Below are 24198 nucleotides of genomic sequence, written 5' to 3'. Positions count from 1 at the left end.
CCCACATCACAGACCTTCTGTAAGACATCTAGGCTCTGCTGAGAGAGAAGGTGTCCACAATCTGAGAACCCTGACACGGGGAGATGCCCTCACCCCAGCCTTCACACAAAGGTGTCTATGGAACAGGCACGTTGCTCTTCTCCCTTCTCACTGTTAACTGTTTTCACTCCCTGGCCTCTACCTCGTCCATCAACCAAGAGCAAACATGTTCGCACACTCCCACCTATAGCACGTGAAAATGGGCTCTGTCCAGCATCCCTCACCCAGGTGTGGGGTGTTGGGGGAGTGGTCCCTGAGGATCCGCAAAGGGTTAATGCAGAGAGAGAGAAATAGGAGAGTTTGGCTTCAGCTCTGATCCTGGAGGCAGAGAGGGGACGTAAGCTGGCACACATGTAGAATTACCGATTTCAGTATTTGTCTCACATGATTTTACTAGGGGCAGTCTAACAGATGCCCCTTAGAGGGGTCTCTGCTCATTACAGACATATTCTTGCTCAATGGGCTCATCCTTCAAAGAGGCCCTACCAAGCTGGGAAGCAATGAAATATAAAAAGTACTAAAGGAGCTGAACAGGGGTAAGAAGAGCTGGTGCAAGAGCTGGTGGCTCCTGGGAGGAATGCCACCGAGCCATCTGTAAAGTGCTACTCTGGCGCCCCCCATGGAACACTGCAGCTCCAGAGGAGGAGGGGAAGGAGCAGGAACACGGGAACGGGCACAGTATGGTATTGCTTTGCTGGCTGCCCAGGCCAATGGTCAAACGGAGCCAGGGGTTAGCAGCACCAAAGACAACCAGGCAGCTTCTGAAGATTCAGTGAGACCATGAGCTACAGAAGCAGTCACCCTCCCAGGCAGCTGACCCCACAGCCCAATGACATAGAAGAGGCCCACCCCCTCACCATGTTCACATTTCTTAGGTTTCACGAGCAATGATTTGGAGCACTGGAGGTGAGGCCTCAAGAAATGAGGCTGGGCTGGAGCAGAGGGAACAGGCCTGCTCTGCAGAACCAAACGATAAACTGCTTAGAAGACAAATCAAATCATGGCTTAGCAAAAGAGGAGGATGACAATGCAACTGTTCCAGCTGCTGCCTGACCTGAACCTCCAGGGAGGTGATGAAGGAGGAAGGAGACAAAGGGCTCTTCTATCACTGAGGGCCCCCAAGCACCCATACCTAAAAGCAAACAGCAGCACCCCCTCAGAGGGGAACCAATGCCCCTGACTATTTTGTTCCCCACGAGTACCATCCCGATGGAGAGAAGCCTCCCCAAGGAAGCATGCTCTCACTTCACTGACTGAGCTCAGAAACGGGCACCCAGCTGGTAGCAGGGAAGGGAGCATCCGCGTTCAGCAGCCCTCTGAGAGCCAGCCAGGCCACCAGGCACACACACATATTCAGGGGACAGGACCTGGGTTCTTCCCTTGCCCCTTCACCTTTAGTGGGATGAGGAGAATAAAAACCTAAACCACAGTGACCCCTAAAAGGAGTCTCTGCCTCAGTGGTTCCTGGAACTAGCAGGGTCCAGCTGATTCAGCTCTGACTGATCCAGAAGTTCAAAGTCATCCCCCTCAGCATCAGTGTCCAGGTCTGAGCTGGGGGCCCGGAGGAAGCCTCTGGTTGCTCTCCTGGGAGGTGGGCCAGAAGGGCCTGGCTGGGAGGCCCCCGACAGGGCCAGCTGGATCATGCCCTGGGAGACCAGGCCGGCAAGGTTGCTGGTAAGGCTGGATCCGGCAGGCAGGGCTTCAAGCAGGAGCTCTGGCAGTGCAGCTTCGCCCCGGCTGGCAGGGGGCAGCTGGGGCTCCCCTGGTGGGGAACGGTACATCAGGCTGGGCATTCCAATGCTGGTGTCATCCTCATCATCCAGGCCAGCAGGATCCACATTAATGGAAGGGAAGTCTGGAAGGTCTCTGGCAAAGGACTCCTCTGGGTCACTGTGACCGTCTAAGTCTGAAAGAACAGAAGGGTGCCTGAGACGTGGCAGCTGCCTGGCCCCACCCCACATAGTCAGTCCCCTGTAACCAGATTTCTCCTCCCTGGGTATCAAGGGGCTGGGGTCGGCGGGGAGCAAAACCTGTGGCACGGGTCAGCTTTCCCCCTCCACAGACTGCTGTGAGCTCTACTGGCCACAAAACTTCCCCTCTCTTCTCCCACTATGCCCCCCATGAACCTACAGCCTGAGGTGACCAAGGAACTGAGGCTCAAGGAGGGCAGCCGTGCCATCCTGGCTGTAGCCACACCCCTAAGGCTCACACTACTCAGGAAGCCGGAGAGAGGGCAGTATCCCCTACGTCTGGGGAAGCTGAAAGGCAACAGTCAACGCCATTATCAACTCAGACCCAAGGTCCACCTCACCTTCAGAGCCTTCTGTTAGAGGCGTCTGGCCCCGTGAAAGGTTGAATGTGCCATTGTCCGTACAGGAAACCTCAGCATCTGAGTGCTCAGAGTCCGTGATGGCCAGTTCCCTGGCGACAGTAGAATCATCCAGCTTCGGAAAGAAAAGATCGCCAAGCATGAAGAGACGATGCCATTGAGAACAGATGCAGTTCCCCAGTAACAGCTTTACTGATTAGCAGGCCCTAAAGGCTACCCTCAGCCACAAGTGTAACCAGGAGTGCGTGGGGACATCTGTCAAAATCTTGACCGTTTTTAGGCTGCTCCCCCAAGGAAAACACCCTTATCCTCCGATCTCGAGTGCGTGAAGGAAAGCAGTCTCGGGAGTCGGTCAGCTACTTACTCTTACGCAAACTTATCCAGAGGCTACTTTTCACAGGTGGCCTGGAGGACACACACTGCCCAACCAAAGGCGAGCAGGGCTCTTTAAAAGACGATCACACCAGTTCCAGAAGTTCTGCCACAATGGGAGGAGTTAAAGGGAGACACGGAAGAGGGTGTGCTGGTCACCAGGCTCAAATTGAGGTCCACGTACAAAGTCCCAGCATAACTCCAGCTTTCTTCCTCACAGAGTGCCAGTTACACTCACGCCTGGGCTCTCACGGGGCAGGGGAAGGGGTGTCTGAGCCATGAGCCCACAGCCTAACTGTGAGGTGCCGGATGTTCAAAGGGAGCTAAAGAAAACTAGCCAGTGGTGCAGCTCCCGTAGCCAAGGTACCTGAGGACAGAAGGCAGCAAGCTCCTCCTCGCTGTCACTGTGGTCGTCCACGGCTCGTTCTGGGTGTAGAGCTCTGCGGCGCACTGTGGAGAGAGCAGAAGGCCCTGACGCCTCCTTCCCTTGAGGGGGAACCCCCGCCCGCTTTGGACTTTGAAGATAGAAAAAGAACAGAAGAGAACCAACCCCTCTGAATGTGGGCCTAAGACTGAGGGTGGGTTGCAGAGCCTAGGTACAGAAGGTACACTGATAACACAGACAAGAAAGAGCTCTCTCCCAAGAGCCCCCCTTCCCTAGGCGCTCCCCCCAACCCTTTTGCTCTGGACAGATGATCGACTACCAGGTTTGTCAGCAGTTCTTAGGATCAGTGAGGGGCAGACTGGACTTTGAGGTGGAGCGTAGACACTATTACGGAGGCCAAAGGGAGAGGCCCTGCCTTAGTTAAGTCAGGCTTTTGAGGGCTGATACTTAATTCAACTGGCTGCCCCGGGGAGAACAGGGCCTTGGTGGCCATGTGGGGCTCTCTGAAGGCCAGGGCTTAAGGAAACACCCACCCTGGTCAGACCACAGGAGAGGAAAGGCTCGCACAGCTGTCATCAGTATGGGGAGGACTGCAGGCTACTGCACTTCTGGCTTCCGAGACAGCGGTCCTAAGTCATCTCCAGCAGCTCTCAGGAGTGAAGAGAGGCCCGGCGTGGGGGGTTAAAAGGCCTACTCTGCCAACTAGTAACTTTGGGCTTCAGTGTCCTCCACTGGAAAAGGAAGGTAATACCACCCACTTCTCAAGGTTGTTGTAAAGGCTAATGATGTGTGGAGAGCAGCAAGCGCAGTGTTCGGGCTACAGAAAACACTTCATGAAAAGCAGCAAACACTAGGGATGACTTCACAGTCTTTTACTCAACACAGGAGAGCTTTTCTCAGATTTGTTCAAAGCGGGACTATCTTGTCCAAATGAGAAATATTGGTAAGCCTGCAGAGATTTCCCTGGAATAGATATCACTCTGATCTACCACCGGCTACACACCCCACTCCACACCCCGCTCGTGCCACTTTTGAGGACCCACCCATTATGTCAGACCTGTGGGCTTTCCTTCTCTTCCCCAAACTGCCCAAGTGGAAGGAAGCTTCCTTATTAAACTTACATTGTCTGTCTCTCTGCTTGGACATCATGTAGCCACGGACACTGAAGTCCAGCCGCTGCAGAGCTGGCTTCAGCCGCACACAGGCCCGATCCCAGAGTCGGTGGTACACAGCAAGGGGCCACATCATGACCGTGACAACTGAGAGGGGTGGGAAATAATGGCAAAATGGAGAAGGGGCTGCACAACACAGTCCTATCTGCCCCTCTGCCACTGTGTGTCAACGTCGCTCAAACACTCAGCGTGGGACAGGTATGCTTAATTCTGGTCATCTTCCCGAGTCTCCCTCCTACAAGGGAGACTCTGTTGGAGGAAGACGCTGATGCGGCCATCTACAGAGCCGATACACTGAGGGCAGAACGAGGCAGTGCAGTCACTCGCATAGGTATGTCTTTGAGCCACAAACAAGGCCGAATGGTAACAGTGGCTCAGAAATCACACAACAAATCAGGTGAGCTTCCGCTATACAATGGCCACAGCCACAGCTATTCAGTTCCTCCAGTCTCAAGCAAGCAGAGTTCATGCCAGCAGGAAGTAATTAAATTTATAGAGCTGTGCTCCAAGGGGAAACACGCACTCTCAACAGAAGCGAGTAGAGGATTCCCCTAAGAATTATATTTTGTGCCCTGGCTGGTGTAGCTCAGTGGATTGAGCATGGGCCTGTGAACCAAAGGGTCACTGGTTCGACTGCCAGTCAGGGCCCATGCCTGGGTTGCAGGCCAGTTCCCAGCAGGGGACACATGAGAGGCAACCATACACTGATATTTCTCTCCCTCCCTCCTTCCCTTCCCTTCTCAAGGTTGGGATAAATGAATAAATGAATAAATGAAGATAAATGAATAAAATTTTTAGGAAAAAAAAGTTATGTTTTGCTGCTACACAATATACACTGACTCTAAAACTCCCCTCCTCCACCAGGGACAGACGGTCCATGACGGTTGGTAATGCAGCATCTGTTAGCAGATCCTGTTCAATGTCTAAAGCTGAGTTGCTGAGATAAGGACTTTATATGTGGGAAGCCTGCTACACATGTAAGAAGATATTTCATAACACTAAACAGGCCACGAAAAAAAATAAAAGGTAGAATTTCCTAGGGCACCAAACTATGAAAGTCTACTTCCTAGACCCAGAGTTGGCTGTGGCTGGGAAAGCTATGAGTGGAGTAAGCGCACAGGGAGAAGTGTCTGCCATACTTACACATTAAATAGGAGAGCAGGAGCCCAGGGATGTAGCGGCCCAAGACAGCCAAAAAGGTCAGTATCCCACAGCTCAGCAAGCAGAACTGGGGGAGGTAGGAAACAGTGTTAAGTTTCTGCTACATGGCAGGGGACTGGGGTGAGGCAGGGAGGTAAGGCAGAGATGGGACTGGAACAATCTTTATGACCTATGAGTAATGTACAGACACACCAGAATGACAGACGTACCTGATTGCTTTGCAGTCAAGATGCTCTCTGGGAACCTATTCAAACCCTTTTTACGTGGCTAGCCCTGTAGGGCTGCACCTTTCATGCTGCGAAACTGGTTTGAATAGGACTTAGCCAAATATTCTCTCTGAAAGTAAGTGTTGGTGGTGGGTTTTTTAAGTCAAAGTAAAAAAAATAAATAAAACCCAACAACCTGCCACATGCTTAACATGACACAGAATGCACACAAGCAAGTTCTCTTTCCCTTCTGGGGGTGGACACAGGGTCTAATCTAAGAGGCAAGGCCCAAGGAGGAGTCCTCGAGCCCTTGCTTCAGTCCGAGTGGCTGGTCAGAAGTCCTCTCCTCCCACTCGCCTCTGTCTCTACGGAAGTCATAGTCTTTTCTTTCTTGAATGAGGATACGTAGGACAAGGTTATTTCAGTTTAGCATGAACTGAACTGAGAAGCCAGAAGTGAAAGGGAAAAGGGGAAGGGTCTTACCTTGCCTGGGTTTTGCCTTTTGAAAAGCAAAAGATTCCTTATGAAAATGGTCCCACTAACCCAGACTTCAGCTACATGGTGACAGAGCTCGGGCACGCTGAGCAACCGAGGGTGCACAAAGCCCCAGCTATGGAGAGAGAAGGGGGAGCCGTGAAAGGAGGGTGCCAAGGGTTCCCTATCTTTCTGTGTAGGCAGCCACTGTTTCCGGGTTGAAATAAGGACAGGGGAGTGGCTGTCCTAGGTGCTCTGGAGGTGAAGCATGACTTTCTTCTTGGCTCACCAGGTTGAAACTTGAATTTAGGGACTACGAGGGCAAACTTGTTCTGACAGCTCAACCCTATGAGCAGACACAGCCCAATTCTCCTGTGTAAACCTGCCACCGGCTCCAAGGCCCTTTGTGTTTAGAAACGTCGTCCCTGCACCAACCCCTGCAATTCGCTGTGACTGCAATCCAGGGGATGAGAGTGACTCGCGGTCGGACACCACCGCTACTGAGGAGGAGGCGACAGTGCATATGCCCCTCGGAGAGAAAACAAAGCAAACCCGAAAATAAACCACAGCAGAGAAAATTACTGGGATTGCACACATGGGATGGATGAACCGAGAAATGAAAGCAGGAGCCGCAAGACACAAGAGGAATCTTTGGCTTGCTGATGCCAGGAACCAGGGTGTTTTCTGACCAGGGAACTTAAAAGAACCAGAGGTCACAGAAAACACTAAATGACCTGGTATAAAAGCCAGGAGACAAATGAAGTAAGCAAGCTGCCTCTTGGTTTTCACACTAGGTCTGGGTGATGCAGCTGATTCCTTGGCATGTCAAGTTATGGGGCACTGTAAGGAGTTCAGAAACTTCTCTTTTAAAAATATCAGAGGACACTAGCCATCTCAACATATCACTGCTGCCTGAAGTCTAAGATTTGTTAAAATGATTTACTCAGAACAGACTAGGTTCTCAGCACACACTTTGTCCAGAACATAGGGTTAACAACATGTAACCAGAGTATTACCACAAGAGAATCAATCAGAGCAACAAAAATGGATTTAATTAGTATTCCATACCTCTCATTGTCTAATGCGTCGGGTCTTGGCACTACAATATTAAAACAAACACCAGCATTAGTTGGTAGGGAAAACTAAACGTGAAAATGTTAGACTGTTGGTCTGACTGCTCAAGTTTTAATAGGTTTGGGGGGAAAAATGAGGAGGAGACACTCTGTTACATTGCCAGAGTTAGGGAGCTGCAGACCAGGGGATGAGGCCTGACACTTGCTCTACTCTCCAGCAGATGGGGGTTGGGGGGCAGGGGGATCCAAATGGAGCAATAGGGCCTCTTCCAATTACCAAAGCTGGAGCCAAGATACACATAAAAAATAGTCCACCCCACCCCTCAAGTGTATCCGATTTGCTCAAACGCACCAATGTGCACCAGGTTACTGAGACGTAACTACTCCAACCCAAGAAATCTGCCTCTTCTTTCAAAAAAGGGATGTGTTAACTACGGTGAGTGGTATAAAGTCTTTTGAGATGATTCCCTGAAGCCTCTGCAAAATAGGATGGGAATGTATTTAAAACCTGCACATTCTGCTCTGAATATCCTTCCAACACTGCAAAATTAACATGCCCAAAACCCATATCAATTTTCCCCTCCCTCTCCCCCCATCCAAACCAACCCCCCTTACTGACACTGCCTATATCTGCTGACTGCAATGCCATTCTCCTGCTGCCCTGGCTTTGAAATCCCAAAGTCAGCTTTTATCCCTTACTCTTCTAGCCCCCTATTTATCAGTCTTGACATGTCCTCCTCCTTCACAGCTCTCCAAGCTCACCACCATTTGTCCCCACAGACGCCTCCCTGACTGCTTTCCCCAACACTGCCACAGTCTCCTATCTGGTCTCTCACCATCCCTTTTCTCCTTCCATGTAGCCCTGTAAAATGCTATCATAAACTCAATTTTTAATATCATCTCAGCATGTAGCTCTAATTTTAAAAATCTGCAATGCCCTCCTACTACCTACTGGGTAAAGCCTAAACTTCTAACTTCAAAGGCTTATAAAATCTAATCCCAACATACTTTCGGTTTACTTCCTAGCAGTCCTCTTAAAAACCTCGTCACTCCTGTGGAACTGTCAGTTCTCTGGTCTCAGGAGATGCTTTGCAGTTTCTGGCTCCTCAGACTAATCGAGCTCTTGGTCCCTCTGGAAACACAATTTTCTCTCTACCTGCCCAAATCTTTTGCTTCATTCAAGGCTTGAGCTGGGGCGAAAATACACGACAGACACACTGGTCACAAGGTGAACCGTGCCACCTCTGGCACTGTTCCGCAACCGTCACTGAACTTTCCTATGTGTGTGTCATCTCTGAGAAAGGAACCGTATCTTAGCATACTTCATATAAATCACAACGCTTAGCTTAATGCTTTGCAAATATACAATTTAAAAGAAACTCCTGAGGCAAATTGATATTGCCTTGGTAAAGACATAGTATCCAATGAAATGAATTATCCTTTTAAAAACTCAAGGACTACTTATTCTTCAGGCCAATTACGGGGCAAGCACGTCTCCGGAGGCCAGCGGAGATCTCCCAAGCTGGACAGTGGGCAGGCCAGCACCCAGGCCTAAGGAACTGCGTGCACCGGAGCACGAGCCCTCCAACTGCCGCCTAAAGCCAATAACGTGAACGTCAAAAGACAGTCCCAGTTCCACACCCTCCCTCGTAAAGGCCCAAAACTAAAGGTAAAAATGACAGGAAAGACCACTTCCAGTTCAGAGTGTTCTAAATGCTACCGGACTCACCATTTATTTCAGGCCAGATTTTGTTCTTCCATTGATCAATACACACTATGATCATTGAGCTGAATGCAAGTAAAAATACAAGACGAAGGGATGTCAGTGCAAAGAACCTACAGAGAAGGCAAAACAGAAGAAAGGTCATTATTCAGTTAAGAATGAATGACAATTTAGTTCAGAAAAGACCGTACGTGCATGACAGGCTCTGCAGTAAATACACTTAAATCCTAGTTATATACCTTGAGAAAAACCACTTCAACTTTCTGAATTTCATCTATTTTACCTTTGGGAAAGACACAACAATTTGCTTCTATAAAGGCAGAGAACTAAGCCAAATACCCTCTTAAAGACCTTTCAACTTTTAAGTCTGTGATTCTGTTAATGTCAGGGAAAAATTCATCCTTGGTAAAAAGTTGTTATGATGAAAGCAAACATCTTTCTACCAAATTAGACCTGAGTATAGGGCAACAAACCAGTAGAGATGCATTAAAGAGCATTTAATTCAAACAGATATCCTTTGGGAACCAAGGCCCAAAAAATAAAGTGCTGTGTCAAGGTCACACAGAAAGCACTGAAGCTATGTCTCAAAGCCAGTCCTTCAGCCCTGGTTGGTGTGGCTCAGTTGGTTGCAGCATTATCCCATAAACCACAAGGTTGCCGGTTTGATGCCTGGTTGGGGCGCATACCAAAGGCAACCAATCAATATTTTGCTCTCACATGATGTTTCTCTCTCCCTACCTCTCTCTCTAAAAGCAATGAAAAAAATGTCCTTGAGTGAGAATAAAAATAAAATAAAAGTCAGCTCTTCAGAAATAACACCAATCTGTCTAAAACTTTCCAAAAACTGAAGAAGAGGGACACTTCTTGACTCATTTTATGAGGCCAGCGTGACTCTAATACCAAAGCCAGACAAGGACATTACAAGAAAACTACAGACAAACATTTCTTCTGGATACAGATGCAAAACACTCAATAAAACACTAACAAGCTGAATTCAGCAGCATGGTGTAAAAAGGACTACACACCACGATCAATCCCTAGGATTTATTCTAGGAATGCAAGGGTGGTTCAACATTCAAAAAACAATAAATGTAGCCCTGGCTGGTGTAGCTCAGTGGATTGAGCGTGGGCCTGCAAACCAGAGGATCACGGTTCAATTCCCAGTCAGGGCACATGCCTGGGTTGCAGGCCAGTTCCCAGCAGGGGACACATGAGAGGCAACCATACATCGATATTTCTCTCCCTCTTTCCTTCCCTTCCCTTCTAAAAATAAATAAAATCTTAAAAAGAAAAAAAAACAAATATAAGGAATCACACATTAACAAAATGAAGGAAAATCTAGTTCTTATTTGAAGCAATCAATCATAATAGATTTGTAAACAACCTGGGAACCCTGAACACTGTACAGCTGAAGATATTAAGCAATTATTATTAATTTTTAGGTGTGATATTAAAGAAGTTATTTTTAGAGTCCTTATCTTTCAGAAGTATATATTAAAATATTTATGAATGAAATGATATAATGTCTGGGATGGAATGAAACAAGAACTTAGAAATCCCGTCACCAGGGACAACCCTATTCCAACTTTCCACCCCACCACCTAAAGGACATTGTAATTATAGATGAAGTTAAAGAAAGAGGCTTAACAGAAACAAGCCTCCAGGCTTAATAAGCTGGCCCAGGCCATCAATCTCTCCAAAGCCAGATCACCCCAACAAACAAGCAAATTTAACAAGGCCAAGGATAATGGCTCCAGAGCTTCCCATTCCCCAATGCTGCTGCTTCTACTGCCCCAGTAGCGGGCCACGGCATGACCGCTGTTTTCTCCAGAGTACTTCAAAGAGCTCTCTGGGGAGGCTGTCCAGACCATCTGCAATCTCCACTGCCCAGCTGGTAATTACCAACACTAATATAACCTGCAGTAGGGAAGGATATTAAGCTCTCCTAAGAAAGGTGGTTTTCTGGAGATAATAGCGATAGAAATACTGTTCCTCTAAGACCTGGACTGTTTCAGTAGCCTGTTATAGCCCCCTACCGATGCTTCAACTCAACCCCGAAAACATCTGAGTTCATATTACATGCCAATGACTCATAAACTGTCCAGTTATGGAAGAGAGTAAGACAGACATGGACCTTACTTTCAAGTGTATTTATGCGTCTGTGCATGTGTCTGCAATATAACCTGCCATGGTAATAATAACAAAGAAGACATCTAAGCTGGAACTGGAAGGACAAATGGTAAGAAAACTCTGGCCAAAAGATGTAGGGAAGAAGAGGACATTAGACAGGAAGAATAGCCGGCTGATGTGACATATGTAAGACCAGTTCTTGGACAGAACTGAAACATAAAGAACAGAGGAGGGAACGAGCGCGGGGAGAGAGACAGGAGTCACACCATGAAACACCTTTTGTGACCAAGGGCACTGGATTCTGAAGGTGAACCTAGTGAAGAGTTTTACAAAGGGTGTACTTTCTGCGTCATGAAGGCTAACATCTTGAACAAGATTAATTCTGGTCCATAGGTCAATTTTAGGACCAGATATATCCTTTTATTGAACAAGCCAATGCAGGAACTTCAAAGGACAAGTTTTTGCATGGTGTAAAATAACAGTTCTTGAAAAAATAGTTTCCTTCACATAGACAAAAACCTAGTGAAAGAAAGATCAGCCCTGGCTGGCATGTCGGTGAACTGCAAAGCAAAGGGTCTCCGGTTCAATTCCCGGTCAGGGCACATGCCTGGGTTGTAGGCCAGGTCCCTTTGGGGCATGTGAGAGGGAACTCACCGATGTTTCTCTCACACATCAATGGTTCTCTCCCTCTCTTTCTCCCTCCTCCAAAAATAAATAAATAAAATCATTTTTTAAAGGAGGAAAAAAGATCACCTCAAACTACGAGAGCTGATCCCTCCAAGGTAACTAGACAATATCAATATCAATACTTTGATAGACCCCTGAGGGTCTATCAAAGAACACAGATAAGCGTGTGCTCCTTTTCTAAGAGCCCTCCATATGACATTTCTAAACAAAAAGGGAATATCATTCTCAATAGATACTGGATATGCTGAGGGTCACATCACCATTGGCATTTTATGGAGGTAACCTGAAAGTCTACCTGTAAAACTCTGCAACTATTTCCAAGGACAGATGTAATAACTGAAGATACAGTACTTTGGGGACTAGCATAGGTAAGGGACGGAAGAAAAATAAGGAAAGATCCCTCTGGATTAGTTTAATTCTGCAATGTCTATTCACACAGGCCAAAAAATTTACATGCAGCTGTAACTGTACAAGTTTGGTAAGACAACATGCAAAACTTTCCAGCAACTATAATCAGCATGAGAATTTCCCACCTTAACAAAAACAACGGCAAATGTAGTCAGCTCTGGACAGTCACATGTAAATTATTCAAACTGGGCATTCATTGCCCACAGGCCATTACTCCTTCTACCCACTGTGGGTTCACAATCCGTTTTTCCTTATATTTATTTTTCTTACTTCTAAAGGCAAGTATATTCATTGAAGAAAGTTTACAAAATATCAGTAATCAAGAAAATAAACATGAAATGAATACACTAACTTGCAAAAAAATTTTTTTTGAACCTGCATCTGATCAGGCCTCTAGATCCAACTACCAATTCACCAGCGACACAGAGCACCGGGGACGGGCTAGGCCGTGGGCGAGGGCGCAATCACCGAAATCCAGTCTGTAGGACACTTCACGGGACAGACTGGTTCCTTCAACAAACACAATGTAAGGAGGGAAGAGGACAGCAAGGGAACCAACGAAGAAAAAGGGATGTAAAAACAGAGCAACCAGTCCCAATACGGGGACTTAGTTTGGATCCCAACCCGCACAAACAGCTTAAAAAAAAATCAGACATTTATGAGAAAATTGAAAATTTAAACACTGACTGAAATCACTAATTTTTTTTCTTGTGACAATGGTAGTAGTATTTTTAAAGTCTATTTTTCAGACACACACTGAAATACAGATTAATTAATATGACATCTAGAATTGGCCTCAAATTCAAGAAGACATGAAAGAAGTGAGGTGCAGACAACACACACTGGCCGTGAGCTGAAAACGTACAAAGCTGGGTCTATGGTGGTAGACGTTATTCTGTCTACGTGCATGTTTGAAAGTTTCCATTAAAAAGTTTCTAAAAATGACCACTGTCCACATATATACCCCAAAATGTGAAGAGGTTATTCTCTTCCTTTAAAAAAATATGCACATATAATAACTCTACAGAAGTATATGGCATATCTGGTTTAAAAACCTTCATCTTCATTGAACAATACATACATATGCTTTCCTATATCATCAGAAAAACATCAAAAACTTTTTAAATGACTTTATCATACATATAAACATTTAGTCTTTTAAGCCTTTCCCTAACTGAACTAGGATATTTCCAATTTTGGGTGTAATACAGTAAAGCTGAACTATACACCACTGAGCAGAAATCTGTCCTTACTTATGATTAATTACTTTAAGTAGCCCTGGCTGGTGTAGCTCAGTGGATTGAGCGTGGGCCTGTGAACCAGAGGATCGCGGTTCGATTCCCAGTCAGGGCACATGCCTGGGTTGCAGGCCGGTTCCCTGCAGGCCAACTCCCAGCAGGGGATGCACGAAAGGCAACCATACATTGATGTTTCTCTCCCTCTCCTTCCCCTCTAAAGATAATAAATAAAATCTTTAAAAAAAAATTACTTTAAGTAGAATTACTAAGTCAAAAGGCATTAACTTTAAGTGTTGAGATATAGTTTGTATACCATAAAATTTTACTTTTAAATCATCTAAGTCTACCGTTTTTAGGATATGCAGTTGCACAATTATCTGAGAACACTGTCATCACCCCGAAAGAGAAACATATGACCAATAGCAACTACTCCCCATTTTCCCCAGCACCTGAAAAGGTATTCATTGTTTAAGTGTTTTTTTAAGATTTTACTTATTTATTTTTTTAAGGTTTACTTATTTTTAAGATTTTACTTTATTTAGAGAGAGGGGAAGGGAGGGAGGGAGAGAGGAGAGAAACATCAATGGGTGGCTGCCTCTCACGTGACCCCCACTGGGGAACCTGGCTTGCCACTCAGGCATGTGCCCTGACTGGGCATCGAACCAGTGACCCTTTGGTTCGCAGGCCAGCACTCAATCCACTGAGCCACACCAGCCAGGGCCACATGTCTACTTTCAAATAAAGAAGACACTATTTCTGCGTTCCTCTGTAACTGCAAAGCAAGTCTGTCTCAGTGGCACTTTAGAACAAAGCATTTCATCCTACAGGGACAGAAAGCCCACACTGTGCAGTACTTGTGGCTCCCTGGTTAGTGAGCCAGTTGCTGTAAATTATAATGAAAAAAATTAACCCAGCCTATGTCATGTAGTGATAGTTCTGCTTGCACAAAACCAGAAATGAAACCAATGAGCTGCTCTGACCTACCTTATGTCAATGAGCAGAAGCACCCAACCTTATAATTAGGACAGATAAAAACTGATGGCAAAAGGGCCAAAACAACGACGACAAAAAAAGCCAGGGCATCTTCCTGGCCAATAAAAGCAACAAGAACCCTCTAAAGACTATCATCAGAAACATTTGCTCTACAGATTTCTTCTGGAATTTGATGTGTGCATGTGTTTCACAGAACAAATGTCTTTACTTAAATGTGCCCTCCCTTCCATTTCCTGTCCCGCATCAGTGTCTTTTTACTCAAATGCTAAAGCAGCATTGCTATACACCTTTAATCACTTTGGGGGTCATTTTTTAATTTGGGGAGATTTTTATTTTCGGGGGGGGGTACACTTTGGTCTTTTCCAAAGGTGAAAACGACAGATTCCATAGTATTCACTAGAATATGACATGGTCAACTCAGGTGACTGTAAAAGCAAGTCCCAGTCATCCTGGGCATGGCTCTAAATCCTACCTGTGACGGAAAGACCACCTGGAATCACAGAATGCTCAAAACTGGAGAGGGGCTCAGCCAGCCCTCCGGCCCTCCCTCCTTGAACCCCGTGAACCGGCGCTCTGCACATGCTTCCAGGGCTCCTTTGCCCTCCCCGATCTCCTGGGTCTGTGTCCGGCTGAAAAGCCACTCCAACAGGTTCTCTGCTGATCCTCTCGGGAGACACTTTCTGACTCATATTCGTATTCTTCCCCAAATCATTCTTTTATAGGTGGTGTTGAGGATAATGAAAACACAAGCAATTGGGGAAAAAATAAAGGAAAAAAAGAATGAAAAAAACTAAAAAAAATATATAAGCAGTTGGAAATGAAGGCCTGACATTTCCTAGCAATGACAACATGTCAGTACCAGACGCCAAATGGGCTGGAAGAGCTCTGACATAAACCACCATAACTTCTGTGCAAAGCGAAAGAAAAAAATTTTAAGTGAAAGCCTTGAAATACTGTAGTGGCAAGGCATCTACATCTATCTCTTTGTCATGTTGCTGTCTTTCCATTAAGAGGTTAAGAGGGCACACTCACAGATAAAGAAGAACCCTCACAGAACACCATCCTGAACTCTGATTTTGGTGCACTCCTCCCCAATCTTCTAAACTTCAAAATGTATAGAACACTTCAGTTAGTGATATATCATTATTCAAAACAAATAATGAAATGACTTCTCTCTGACCTGAGCCAATGAGCCTCCTTCATCTCTCCAACACTTAAAACGTGCAAGAATTAAAGTCACCCTTCGACATTCCATAGTGAAATATTGACACCCATATTCAATATGATGCCACTGGAATATGAAGTCTGACTTTCATTCTGAACCTCAAACTACCTTGCAGGAAGCACATTTACTAATACAATCAATTCTGTGACCGACAATGCCACATGGTATTAACCGCTGGGGCCTTACCGCTATCAATCATCCTGCACCCTTCACAGGCAATGGTGTGTCCATTTGCTTTCAGCGTCAAGAGTCACACCCTCCTTCTGCTGTCTCTCTCCCCCACCTACTTAGAGTGCTGTTCTGGATACACAGCAGGCAAGCTACCAGCAAATGCCCAAGATAAACACCAACCACAACATTGCTCTTTAAGAGACCAGCAGGCAAAGGGGATCTGAGACTCTAAACACAGCATATTAATAAAAGTAAGTGAGCACTATTGGGCTAACACTGAAACATGAAAGATGTGTCTCAGTCAGAGCAGCTCCCTCTATGCAGACCTCCACCTGAATTCTACTGCAAAAATCGCTCTCGGGGGGCGGGGCATATAGGAAGTCCCCTCCACAAAAATAACCACTTCCATGCTACTGACCCGGGTACATTAACGAACCCTTAGTTTATCTGGATTCCTTGAAATCCTGATGAAGTTTCCATGTACCAGCCAGGCACATTTTGATACAAAGTAGTTTACTGAGGACCACCTTTTTTTTTTCTTCTGCGAGTACAATCCCTGTGTGGGAAATGAGGTTTGGACTGAATGGTCTGGGCTTTAAGGTTGCGATGGGGACACAGAAGGAAACAAAGCAAAGGTCATTTTGGTAAACACTCCTGAACAAGGTTACAAAGAACAAGAGAGGCGTAAGTACCAGGGATCAAGGAGGAAGTACTACCCACCCCCCAAAATAAAGAATGCTATTTTTTTTAAAGTTGTTTATGACCACGTTTGCTAAAGACTCTGGAAGCAACAAATGGCAGAAACTACTGTTTGACAGCTTTAACCTGAGTCTCCTTCAGACTGTGAGAGGATCAGCCGAATAGTTGCCCATTGTGTCTTCCTGTCCATGAACTCAAAATGTTTCGCCCCAGCTGACAAAACCTTCTTTCAGAGAAAAGAGAAATGCTTCAGTTTTAAAACCAAGAATCTTAAGAGGAAAGCTACTTTGAGCAAAACCAAAAAAATTTTGGTTTCAGGCTTATTCTATTTCAGGCTTATCCAGAAGAGTCTTATTTCATTCATGTGTACAAGCCCCGCCCCTGCTCCTCAGTTCCCCGGGGAATTTGATCAATAACAGTTCCCTACACAAGAGTGGCGGGTCCATGGAAGACCGAAGTCCACTTCAGATAAGGATAACTAAGAGAAGCAGCAGTTCCATTGCAACAGAGCACGACACAGATTCTTCAAGTATATTTTAGCCCCACTTTCCCAGCTCAGGAAAACTTACAGTCTTGGGCACCCTCAATTTCCTGGCCTCTATGCCTAATTCCTTGCAACAGGAAGCAGTTACAATCCTCAGTGGTTTTCAAAGGGGTGAAATCTCACTATCACTGTTTCACAACTGTTCTCTAAAAGCTTATAACTTTCTCCCAAGTTGCAGTTCTGGAGGCTCGGACGCTCAGACTTCACAAACTTCCTGGAGTGGGCGAAAGGATATCTAGACATGCTCACTCTAATTCATAAGGAGCAGGTTTCCTTAACACTCCTTTGCAAGAGCTCACGCATCTACCCCGATAGTAACTACTAAAATCTCTGGGGAGTCTTCCAAGCACATCTGAGCAGACAAGAGAAGGAAGGTGATGGCCTTAAAGGACACAGCTTTCCCGGGCTAAAATGAGGCGCTCTGGCTCACCGAGGGCGGTTCAAGGTGTTACCAAAAGCTCCTGCCAGATGTGCGGGACGAGGCTGCGGGAGGAGGCAGGGAAGACACCTGGGAGGCCCTGCGGGGAACTGCGGTGGGAAGCTTGCAGGCGGGAGTGGAGGGAGGTGAGGCAAAATTAAGCAGGGACAGGAAAGAGCCAGTGCAGCGCCTTAAACAGGGGAGGCGAGAAGTGGAGCCCTAGAGAAACCTGACGAATTCGCGCCTCGGTGGGTTTCCGAGGGTCCAGTTTCTCACCAGAAAGCCGCGTTCAGCCCCAGGCACCACAGGGCGCTCCTGGCTGGCCGCTCCCACACAAGGGCTGCCTGCACTCGGCTCAGCAGAGGCTCGTAAGGTCCCAGCACCTTCACCAGGGCCCGCTGCGCCGCCTCAACCTGCTGGTCCCGCTCCAGGGAGCCTGACATAGCGCCGCGGCCCCTGAGCCTCGGCCCCGAAGCTGGGCCCGGGGCCGCGGCCACCCCCTCTGCCTCCGCCATCACCCCCCGGCAGCCACCACATCCGGGGCCGCGGCCCGACAATCACAATAACACCAACTGCGCAGACGCACGATTCAGCGGGGGGAGTGGCTTCCCTCGACACCGCGCCTGCGCACGGGCTCGAGCTCACGTCCACCTAGAAGGGAGAATGCTGCGTCAAAGCACCTCCCTTTCTCTGGGGCGCTGAGCCTTCCAGAGGTGCGCACGCGCAGTTTGCATGACTGAAGCCAAATGAATAAGGAAGTGCCATCGCCAGATTCAACTGTCATTGGAGGGGAGAAAGTTCATAGGCGGAGCGGGTTGTTTGGCGCCTGCGTGATGCGGTGAGCGGGCTGGCGAGCTGCGGCTTTGCTAACGGGGAGCGGCAGCAACGTAGGTTCCTGAGGAACGATGCCGAGGGAAATCATCACACTACAGTTGGGCCAGTGCGGCAATCAGAGTGAGCGAACCTCCAGCCCCTCCACTAGCCAGGCATCTTAGATTCAATGGGAGCTCTATGTGGGGTCCTGGACTCCCATCTGCCCCTTCCCAGGATCGTAAAAGTGGGATATGCCTGACCCAGTGTCCAGTTGCCCCAACCACGAGGGGCTTTTCCCTGCCCGGTACCTGGCATTCAGCCCTTTTCTCTGCCAAGGGAAACGCCTAGAGCTTTATTTCCTATCGCTCAATCCCCCAGCTCTTAGTTGGAACCTGCCCAGACCCAGATATCCTCTTTCTTCCCCGCCCAGTTGGGTTCGAGTTCTGGAAACAGCTGTGTGCCGAGCATGGTATCAGCCCCGAGGGCATCGTGGAGGAATTCGCCACCGAGGGCACTGACCGCAAGGACGTCTTTTTCTACCAGGTGCTCCCAGCGACTTGCTCAGGGGGCTTGAAGGGAAGGGCAAAGGCCTGGTACTGGGAACCCCTCTGGGCTGAAAGAGAGAGGACACACAGGAGCCTGGGAGGACGAAGGACTGGGCAGGCCTTTGCTGATTGGGTTTCTTCCTGGACCCCCGTTGACAGGCCGACGATGAGCACTACATCCCCAGGGCTGTGCTGCTGGACCTGGAGCCGCGGGTGATCCACTCCATCCTCAACTCGCCCTATGCCAAGCTCTACAACCCAGAGAACATCTACCTGTCAGAGCACGGAGGAGGAGCTGGCAACAACTGGGCCAGTGGATTCTCCCAGGTCATTTGTTATTCCCTGGCAGGACCCTCAATTCCCTTTCTGTGTGGGGACAGGCCCTATGACCCCTGAGAGATGAAATCAGATGGAGAAAAGAGTGGGAGAGAGAGACTCCAAGGGAAGTTCTTTTCTTTAAGTCAACTATGTAATATTATTGAGAGACTTCACTAGCTAGTGCTGTGTACCAGGCCATATTAAGTGATTTACATATTATTAACTTATTTAAACCCCCGAACAGCCCGTAGACACTTACTGCCTTTCCAGAATTAAAAAAAAAAAAATCTCTGAAAGCAAAAGACTGCAACTCATTTAGTAGCAAAACCAACTCTCAGTGAAGACAGGCTATTTTATAGTTTCTATCCAATTTATTGTCATTAATTATTCTTTCCTTGCAGAACTATTAAAATGTTTCATTAGCGCACCTCAGACCCCACTGGCATTTTAATGAACGTACATTATATGTATCATCTTGTCTTTCTAGAATCTGAATATTTGAATCCCAAAACATAAGCACGAAAGGGCTTAGATAAGGGTATGGGGACCAGTATTGTTACCTTTATTATATGTTTAAGGAAACTGAGTTATAGAAAGACTAGGTAGTCTGCCAAGAGTCACTCAGCTAAATGGAATTAGAGGTAACACATGAACCTAGGCAGTCTGGACATAGAATGCCTGCCTCCAAAAAAAGGACTTTTAGGTGCTATGAAGGGTGGCATTCTTTTCTTTTTAATTGACTGATTTTAGAGAAAGAAAGGAACATCGCTTTGTTGTTCCCCTTACTTAGCATTCATTAGTTGATTCCTGCATGTGACCTGACTGGGAATCAAACCTGTAACCTGAGCATATTGGGTGATGCTCTAATCAACTGAGTGACATGGCCAGGGCAGGGGTGGCTGTTCTAACGTCAGAGCCCTTGTCGCATGGTCCCACTGCTCTGACCTTCCCATGTCTGTGTAGGGAGAGAAAATTCATGAAGACATTTTTGACATCATAGACCGGGAGGCAGATGGCAGTGACAGCCTAGAGGTAAGTGTCTCAGGAATGCTGGTGGCAATCAACGTAAGGAAGGCTCAGTAATACCCTATAGAAGCCACCTGTTAGGTACAAGACCCACCCTTGTACCCTTTCCACTGGACAGAAACTACCAGACTGTCTGGGAAATCAGACAGAGTCTCCCAAGTAATCCGGGAAGGGGAGGAGAGGGCTCAGGAAGACAGGAGTCTGAGGAATTGTGGGCTGGGTCCAGCATGAAATCCTGCCACATGACACTTAGACACTGACTGTTCCTTTCCTGTGCAGGGCTTTGTGCTGTGTCACTCCATTGCTGGGGGGACAGGCTCTGGCCTGGGCTCCTACCTCTTAGAACGACTGAACGACAGGTATGTCTGTGTTTTCAGGGGCTGGGAGGACTTGGTTTCCCAAGTAACTGGGAGTCCCTCCAGATATACCTTCCTATTCACTGGAGCAGGAAAGGGACTTTCTGGTGTCTCCTGGAGGGAGAAAAGTCACAATGCGATGACTGAGAACCTGATTCACTCCTGGGGCTTGGATGGAGCCTAGAACCCAGGCCCTAGATGAAGAGATGAAGGTTCAGGGAGTTTGGACGGTTTGGAGTTGGAATCTTCGATCCTAAGGTGTCTCTCTGCCCTTGGAGAACGTTGCAGACTGACAGAAGTCAAGTGTCTCTTTACTGGTCTCGTGGCCCCACACTGCTCTCCGCGTCCAGATTCAGCTGCTTGCAGACAGTTGTTGGGAGCCCTGCGTCCTGACCCTCTTCTCCCAACCCCACCAGGTACCCCAAGAAGCTGGTGCAGACGTACTCAGTGTTTCCCAACCAGGACGAGATGAGCGACGTGGTGGTCCAGCCCTACAACTCCCTGCTCACGCTCAAGCGGCTGACCCAGAACGCAGACTGCGTGGTGAGCCCTGGAGCCTACCTTTGCCGACTCCCACACCCCCTTTCTGTGTCGTCACTTTTGTGCATTTAGAAATTCCGTTTTGAGGCCTTCTTCTGGTCCCCCGTACTGTGCAAGTCCCTTTTGGATGGGTCTTTCTGGCTGTGGGGCTCAAGGGAAATTAAACTTCAAAGCCCAGGCACAGGCAGAGCTCCTATTCTTTCAAATGCCCCAAATCTGCCATCCTCTTCTGTCCCCCCCAGGTGGTCCTGGACAACACAGCCCTGAACCGGATCGCCACGGACCGCCTGCACATCCAGAACCCGTCCTTCTCCCAGATCAACCAGCTGGTGAGCCCCTACTCCTGGGCTGCTTGGGACTGGAACCCCACCCTACTGGAGTGCTGCCTGCAGAAGGGAACACCCCCCAACCAGGCCCACCCACAGCATGCCATCCCTGTCCCCAGGTGTCCACCATCATGTCCGCCAGCACCACCACCCTGCGCTACCCTGGCTACATGAACAACGACCTCATCGGCCTCATCGCCTCCCTCATTCCCACACCACGGCTCCACTTCCTCATGACTGGTTACACCCCCCTCACCACAGACCAGTCGGTAAGAGGGGCCTCAGTGTCCCAGGCCCAAGTGCCCCTGGGCCCAGGAGGCCCCCCTGGCCTTTCTCTTCTCCCTGCTGGCCCAGCAGGCTCTGTGCTCAGGGACCAGCAGGGCCTGGGCTGTATCATGGGACCCACTGATGCTCCTGCACAGGGGCGTGAGGTTGCTGAGCTGAGCACGGCTCAGAGTCCCGACCCCACAGCAGAGGCTTAGTGTAGACCTGAATCTAAAGACACGGCCCAAAGAGACCATACTGCCCCCAGTCTGGTGGGGGCCACGTGTGGCCTGCTCTCTCTGTGCATGCATCTGTGGGCTGTGCCCTGAGTGCTGGCCTGGTCCCTGTGGCCCACTGTCCCCTCAGGTGGCCAGTGTGAGGAAGACCACGGTCCTGGATGTCATGAGGCGGCTGCTGCAGCCCAAGAACGTGATGGTGTCCACGGGCCGGGATCGCCAGACCAACCACTGCTACATCGCCATCCTCAACATCATCCAGGGCGAGGTGGACCCCACTCAGGTAGGTGAGGCCCCTTCGTTCCACCCCTGGAACCTGCAGGGGTAGAGGAGAGGCGACCACCACCACCCCTGTGCCCTCCCCAGGTCCACAAGAGCCTGCAGAGGATCCGGGAACGGAAGTTGGCCAACTTCATCCCCTGGGGCCCAGCCAGCATCCAGGTGGCCCTGTCCAGGAAGTCTCCCTACCTGCCCTCTGCCCACCGGGTCAGCGGGCTCATGATGGCCAACCACACCAGCATCTCCTCGGTGAGTTCACGGTTTGCACCTGTTTCCCCATCATTTCCTGGTTGTGCCTCACCTCTTTGCATCCCTGCAATTCTGCTTCTGGCTTTTTTATTGTGAAGGCAGCCCAGCCCTGGTTCCCTGGCTCTCTGGGCCTTATTTTTCCTCCAAGTTCTTTGTGACCCTTGCTTTCTGCCCTCCTCAAGCTCTTTGAGCGGACCTGTCGCCAGTACGACAAGCTGCGGAAGCGGGAGGCCTTCCTGGAGCAATTCCGCAAGGAGGACATCTTCAAGGAGAACTTCGACGAGCTGGACACGTCCCGGGAGATTGTGCAGCAGCTCATCGATGAGTACCACGCAGCCACGCGGCCCGACTACATCTCCTGGGGCACCCAGGAGCAGTGAGCACCCCAGGACAGACCCTCATCTGCCTTACTGGTCAGCCCAGGCCTGGCCTGGCTGACCGCCCCCTCCGAGCACAGATCAGGGACCTCGTGCATTTCTTTGTCATAAACACACACACACTCTCTGTTGGCCTGGGGACACATTTATTTCTCCTTTTATGAGACTATTTATGTTTAATAAAGCACTGGATATAAACCACTGGTCTCTTTGAAGGCTCGGAGAGCCCGAGAAGGGAAACACCTGTTCTCTCTCCATCGCTGACAGGACCTTCCCCCACTTCCAGCATCTTCAGCTCTGGGCAAACAGCTGCCCCTCGCTTTTCCTTCTCCTGCCTGGATTTAGAGAACGTGGCCGGGGTGGAGTTACCTGAGAAAGTTTTTCTCCCAGGTAAAAAGGCCCACAGCTACGACTTTGCTCCCTGACAGTGTCCCACTTCCTTCCCACCCCTCCCTGTAGCAGGCGACCACTGCGCCAGTTTTACATTCCCACCTGCGGCTGCCACCCCCACCTCCAGGTCCCTGGCAGGCAGTGCAGTCGCCCCAGTGCCTTTGGTCTTGTAGCAAGTGGGGCGGCGCCGGAGAGCCACTGGTCAGTTAGCTCAGGAGGCGACACCCGAAGCCTAGACTGTGAGCAGGGCCCAAACCGGGTCTCAGGTGGTCTTGTCACTAACAGGGCCAGGGCCTTCCACTTCTGGTGGGAGGTTGCAGGGAAATAGTAAGTACAGAGTGATCTCAGTCTTCAGGATCAAAAGGGCAAAGCAGGCTGTCGCTAGATGGTGGTGGATTGTCAGGGCCCCTCTTAGGCCCTCATATACCCCAAAGGGACCGACCATAGGAGCAGTAACGTGTGGGCACTGCGCTAGGTAGTAAACATTTTGTTTAATCCTGACACTCTCTGAAGTGGTAGATAGTATTATTAATCTCATTTTATAAACGAGGAAACAGGCCAAGAGTTTAATTGACCCAGTCACCCTGCCAGTAAATGGCAGAGCTGGGGTCCCACCCTGGCTGGCCTGGCTGGCAGCAGTGTTCCTGACTGTTCAGGACACCACCNCAGGCTGTCGCTAGATGGTGGTGGATTGTCAGGGCCCCTCTTAGGCCCTCATATACCCCAAAGGGACCGACCATAGGAGCAGTAACGTGTGGGCACTGTGCTAGGTAGTAAACATTTTGTTTAATCCTGACACTCTGAAGTGGTAGATAGTATTATTAATCCCATTTTATAAACGAGGAAACAGGCCAAGAGTTTAATTGACCCAGTCACCCCGCCAGTAAATGGCAGAGCTGGGGTCCCACCCTGGCTGGCCTGGCTGGCAGCAGTGTTCCTGACTGTTCAGGACACCACCCTGCCTCCTGTGCCGTCTCACAGGGCTGGTGTAGGAGCGTCCTATTTCTGAGGTCTTTTGGAGCCATTGGTCAT

At 48.7% G+C, this 24198-nt stretch overlaps 2 protein-coding genes across 3 annotated transcripts; one reads left to right on the top strand and one right to left on the bottom strand.

The window, feature by feature from the left end:
* On the bottom strand, nt 1-18029 carry RETREG3 (reticulophagy regulator family member 3). 2 transcript variants are annotated; one of them, XM_037033169.1, is made up of 9 exons: nt 17724-18028; nt 8941-9047; nt 7207-7237; nt 6148-6274; nt 5441-5525; nt 4247-4384; nt 3108-3190; nt 2351-2483; nt 1-1945 (listed from the first exon to the last, which is right to left on the bottom strand). In XM_037033169.1, the coding sequence occupies exons 1-9, from the start codon at nt 17960-17962 to the stop codon at nt 1494-1496; spliced, it is 1395 nt and encodes a 464-aa protein (XP_036889064.1). In that variant the 5' UTR covers nt 17963-18028; the 3' UTR covers nt 1-1493. The 2 variants fall into 2 exon arrangements, with proteins under 2 accessions (XP_036889064.1, XP_036889065.1); XM_037033170.1 differs by lacking the exons at nt 5441-5525; nt 6148-6274; nt 7207-7237 and having other exon boundaries at nt 17724-18029.
* A 323-nt stretch (nt 18030-18352) lies between these two features.
* LOC118978010 (tubulin gamma-1 chain) lies at nt 18353-22974 on the top strand. The gene is made up of 11 exons (XM_037033171.1): nt 18353-18401; nt 18691-18803; nt 18965-19132; nt 20087-20155; nt 20429-20508; nt 20922-21048; nt 21288-21374; nt 21491-21640; nt 22002-22154; nt 22238-22399; nt 22582-22974. The coding sequence occupies exons 1-11, from the start codon at nt 18353-18355 to the stop codon at nt 22777-22779; spliced, it is 1356 nt and encodes a 451-aa protein (XP_036889066.1). The 3' UTR covers nt 22780-22974.
* Nucleotides 22975-24198: the final 1224 nt, after the last annotated feature.

The sequence above is a fragment of the Sturnira hondurensis genome, unplaced genomic scaffold (genome assembly GCF_014824575.4).
Source record: "Sturnira hondurensis isolate 20B ecotype Veracruz unplaced genomic scaffold, ASM1482457v3 Scaffold0021632, whole genome shotgun sequence".
NCBI lineage: Eukaryota > Metazoa > Chordata > Mammalia > Chiroptera > Phyllostomidae > Sturnira > Sturnira hondurensis.
This window is presented reverse-complemented; position numbering and strand designations above follow the sequence as displayed.